The sequence below is a fragment of the Aptenodytes forsteri genome, unplaced genomic scaffold (assembly GCF_000699145.1).
Source record: "Aptenodytes forsteri isolate BGI_AS27 unplaced genomic scaffold, ASM69914v1 Scaffold183, whole genome shotgun sequence".
In the NCBI taxonomy this organism is placed as follows: domain Eukaryota; kingdom Metazoa; phylum Chordata; class Aves; order Sphenisciformes; family Spheniscidae; genus Aptenodytes; species Aptenodytes forsteri.
The window spans coordinates 50,483-55,152 of NW_008795918.1; the positions used below are offsets into that span (position 1 = coordinate 50,483).

General features: G+C 49.9%; 1 protein-coding gene across 1 annotated transcript in view; it reads left to right on the top strand.

Annotated features, from left to right (window-relative positions):
* NRP2 (neuropilin 2) overlaps positions 1–4,670 on the top strand; it is a gene marked incomplete at its 5' end in the record, with an annotated part of 61,732 nt that overhangs the window by 36,379 nt on the left and 20,683 nt on the right. The window contains 3 exons of the mRNA XM_009284697.1: positions 103–365; positions 1,633–1,729; positions 4,196–4,216. Coding sequence (XP_009282972.1) covers positions 103–365; positions 1,633–1,729; positions 4,196–4,216 — 381 coding nt within the window. The remainder of the gene's footprint in view (positions 1–102; positions 366–1,632; positions 1,730–4,195; positions 4,217–4,670) is intronic.

Sequence of the window (4,670 nt, forward strand, 5' to 3'; positions counted from 1 at the left end):
GGCCAGCCTGCCCAGCACTGCGCCAAAGCCCGGGCAGGAGGTGAGACACTTGTTGCAAGCAGCCGCATAAAATAATATAATGGTGCTTTTCTCTTTGAACAGATGGCAAGAATTACCTGCAGCTGCAGAGCAGCAGAAGGAGGGAAGGCCAGCGAGCCCGGCTCATCAGCCCCACCATCTATCTGCCCCGGAGCGCTGTCTGCATGGTCTTCCAGTACCAGGCATGGGGCAGCAATGGGGTGATGCTACGGGTCTGGCGGGAAGCCAGCCAGGAGCGCAAGGCGCTGTGGGTCATCACAGAGGACCAAGGGGAGGAGTGGAGGGAAGGTCGCATCATCTTGCCAAGCTACGACATGGAGTACCGGGTAAGATGCTCGGGGAAGACGTGCTGGGCTAGCCAGGCATCTCCAGCATCTTTATTTCAGTGTTTCAGAGCCAGGGCCCATTCATCATTAGGGAATGTGGCTGTTTTCATTGTGTTTCTCAAGTTACTATAGTAACTAAATGACACTGTTTGTTATTCAGAGAGTGCCTGTCTTCTGCACAGACTTGGGCTTTTGTTCAGCCTGTTGCCTTTTATATTCCTCAAATCTCCCACTTTGCAAATATTTTCCCTTCTTTTTTTTTTTCATTTTGTTTTGTGCATTTGCCCCCCCCAGCTGATGGTCATCAGATAGTCTGACCAGAGGCAGGTGTGCAGCTCCAGGGAGCAAACACAGACCCTGCAGCCAGGAGAAGTGAGAAGCTGGGAGGGGGCACAGCCAGCTCTTAAGGGTAGGCAGCAAACAGGCCTTCTCCAGCCTTAGCTGCAAGTGCTGACATGGGAGAAGGAAGAGGGAATGCGGGTTCGTTTGTGAATCCACTTCTCAGATACCTTAGACCAGATCGGAGGGCTGGGTGCAGCGCTGTGGGATCAAGGCCCAGTCCCACTGTCAGGAGATCAGCGGAAGAGGAGGGATGAGCTGGAGGGAGCAGCGCTGCTTGCCACAGCCGCCTGAGCCCCTCTGGCATGGCTGTGCCAGCGCCCTGCGGAGAGGCTGCTGCTTCCAGGAGTGCCTTTGGCATGGTTAACCCTTCCAGGCAGCGCGCCGTTTGCCAGGGAGCCAGGGCTGCTGTTGTCACTTGTTAATGAGCATCAGCGTGGCATCCAGCACCCTCCGAAGCAAAAGGAAACACTCACTTGGAGGCCCGAGGCAGCGCTTTGATGACCACTCCCGGCAGGGAGCATTGCTCTGGCTGGCTCCCAGCCCCAACTCTGACCCGGGGAGCCGATGCTCTCAGGCCACTGACCCCCCCAAACTGCTGCCTCCTGCAAGGGCCGGAGGGTGGCCTGTGATGCTGAACATTGATTCACTGAGTCTTTATTCCATGCAAGAGACATTTAATTGAACAAATTGCAAGCCGAGTGCTGCCAGGCCAGGTAACAATCTTTCTGCCGAACCTGTCCCTGCAGAGCAGCTTTCCCATGGGGAAGGGGTGGCAGAGGCAGGGCAAGGAAGCAGGACTAGTCTCAGGTCATCTGCAGGTGTGCAGGGAATGCCAGAAGCAGATCTCCTGCCCTTTCCCTTAGGAGCAGCAGCTGCTCTCTGCCTCCCAGCTTAGCATTGACATTTCTGTCCCAATTTCTCACAGATTGTGTTTGAGGGATTTATACGCAACGGCCTCTCAGGAGAGCTGGCCCTTGATGACATCCGGCTAGGCACCGACATCCCGCTGGAGAACTGCATGGGTACGTGGTGTGTCCGGCTGTGGGGTCGGGGATGATGGTGGGGACAGCTGGGGCTGGAGAGCCTTTGCTTGCAGGCTGCCAGTGGGCCACTTCTTCTCCCCTGCTTGAGTTACCGGGAGTTTCTGGATCTCAGCTGGGACTTTCCTTGCCCACGAAAGAAATGAGGAAGACTCAGTCTCTGAGGGACGGGGGTTCTGACCGTGTTGGTGTGAAAGGCAGGAAGCACATGTCTCTGCCGCGCAAAGCTGGAAGAGCAGCTGAGGGTTACCGAGGACTATTCTATGCGATAAGGACATACACCAAATTTAAAAGGAAAGTGCTAGACAAAAGAAACCAGCTGTCAGTCAGTATTACATCCATAGAGGGGCCGATGAGTTCAAAAGGAGTCTTCTCTAAAAAGAAATAAAATAGCAGAGGGGTTCTACAGCAATGTTAACAGAATAATAAAAGGAATTTTTGTCCTAGAATTCACCGTTCCCCAAACCAGGCCAAAAGCCAAGTGGATTCATTCAATTTGAAAGACAGAGAAGGCTTTAAAAAAAAAAGAGAGAGAAAAAAGTGTGTTTTAGCAGTTTGCAGTGGAGCTGTTGCCCTGCCCTGTTCCTCTAGCTGGCGTATCCATGCACACACTCTGATGGCTCTGGTCGCCGTCTAGTTTGGATGTAGATTTAGAGCCATCCCAGTTGAGGATGGGATCAGCAGTATTCAATTAGTGGGATCTGTGCTAAGAGCTGCCCACAGTAGCGAGGCCCTGCTCTTCTGTGTGACCTGGGGGAGGCACGTTTCACTGTTAAACACCCGCAAAGTGTCCGACCCATCCTGAAGTCACTGGAAAAAGTCAGGTGGAGCAGAGCCTCTCTCCCCTTTGGGCTTTTAAAGGCCCCGTTCAGTGAAGCTGCTCTCCCCTCCCACACCAAGGGAGGGGGAGGATCCCGGTGCCTCCTAACCCAAGCAGGACGGACACTCTCTTCCAAGGGGTGTATCTCAGGGGAGGAGGCATGGGACAACTTGTGCCTGTGAAGGGCTGGTCATGTTGCTTGCCACCCTGTGCAGGCAGGTGATGGTGAAGATGGTGCAGGAACCGGCATTAATAATAGAACAGAGTACTGGAACTGCCCCAGAGATGCTCTTGAGCGCCATTGGTCCCAGTTTCTTTGATGCTTTGAACTCTGCTGGTCTCCCATCTGCCAAAGGAGCTAATACTCCACATGTCAAATTCTCTGTATTTAAGGCTTGACAGTGGTGTTTTAATCCCTTGCCTTCTATGGCATTAAAGAGAAGTAAGACTGATGATTAACACTAATAGCATTTCCTATCTAACTTCTGAGCTCAGCAATTCGCTCCAGTGTTACTGTATCTTGGGCCTCATGAAGCTAAAGTTTAATATTTCAAAACAAAAGCATTAATAAATTATAAAGTTTCAAGCGTTGCCAGCCCTAAAAATAACACCAAACTGCTACACAAAATTATTTGTCCCATTCTAGGAAGTTGAACAGGAATCTTAAAACCGATAAGGATAGTTTGTTTCAGATCATTTCTAACAAAGGGCTCCCACTGCAAACTTTAACATAACTCATGGGTCACTTCCGATGACACCAAAATAATAATGAAATGGTAGAGATACAGTGCTGCTCTCTCTCTGTCAGGGCCATGAGAACAGCTGACTCCAGCACAGGCTACTGTTTTTTCAAATGTAATCCTGGGAAGTAATCTGATTCATTTTTAGCGTGAAAGAACGCTAATAAGTCACAATAATTTTTTCTTTTGACAGATGTGTCATTCGCATTCTGAACTTGAGTGATGATTTCATAGCACTCAGTAGAGCCAGAGTCTGCTTCTGTGACTCACAGGCATAATGCAGAAGTAATCTAAAAATAATCAGAAGTCTATTGCTTCTGTGAGAAAGTAATCAGTAATAAGTACTGATTATTGCTTTTCAGATCCAGTAATTTGTAATAGATTACTTCAAAGTATCTTGAAAGAAGAAAAAATACACTTGCCTTTGTTTCTTGGCACTGTGAGATGCAGAGGAGCATGGCATCGATGCCCAGAAGTAACACAGTTCCCATGTGAATAACGATGCCAAAGTTGAGGCAGAAACCAAACTGCTCTTGGAAATTTTAGGGGGCTTCAGGGTTTCATCACTGGGCCAGGTGGGGCTTTGTCTTCGGATGACTCAGGCCAGCCAGCTGAATCCACATGACCCTCAACTTTGGATATATTTTTCTCTGAAGCCTGTGTCTGAGTTGAAGCTTATTGCGTCTGGTCACTCCTCAGCTGAGACAGGGTTTCTCCCCGTCCTGGTGAGGTTGGCTAGCACCCCGTGCCGTTTCGAGCAAGTGGCTTCTGTGGGCCATAGCCACACGCCTGCTCCGCTTGGCCACTGCAAATCAACAAAGACATGAACTGCGGCCTTGTGTGTAATATTCCCCTCTCTAATACTAGGTTGTTTTTTTTCCTTTGCAGAACCCATCACAGCTTTCCCAGGTGAGAACTACTTTCCAGGTAAAACTGCACTTCTCTCTGTGGTTTCTTTCTGCTGGCATGGGCTTTTACATTGAAGGAAAGCGATGTGTGTGCTTGTACAAACAGCAAATGTTCTGAGCAGTGAAATGGCAAGCGTGTGCTAAACCTCCCCCGCCGCAGCAGCAGGAGGTGGCACCCTCTGACTCCTGCTAGGTGACAGGGAGCAGGCAAATAGACAAGTCGCACTATCTTGGGGCTGCATAGCATTAGGAAACCTGCCATCACGAGGCGCTCGGCCTCCTGAAGAGCAGCTGAGCCCAAAATGGGAAGGCTGAGGAGTAAAGGGTAGTTATCAACTGACTTAAATGAAAAAACAGTAGCCAAATAAAAGTGAAATGAAGTGGCAATGACTTATGGGGGAAGGTTGTTCTCTAGTTTATAGATGCTCTGGCAGTGGTGGTGTTCTAGGCGGTAG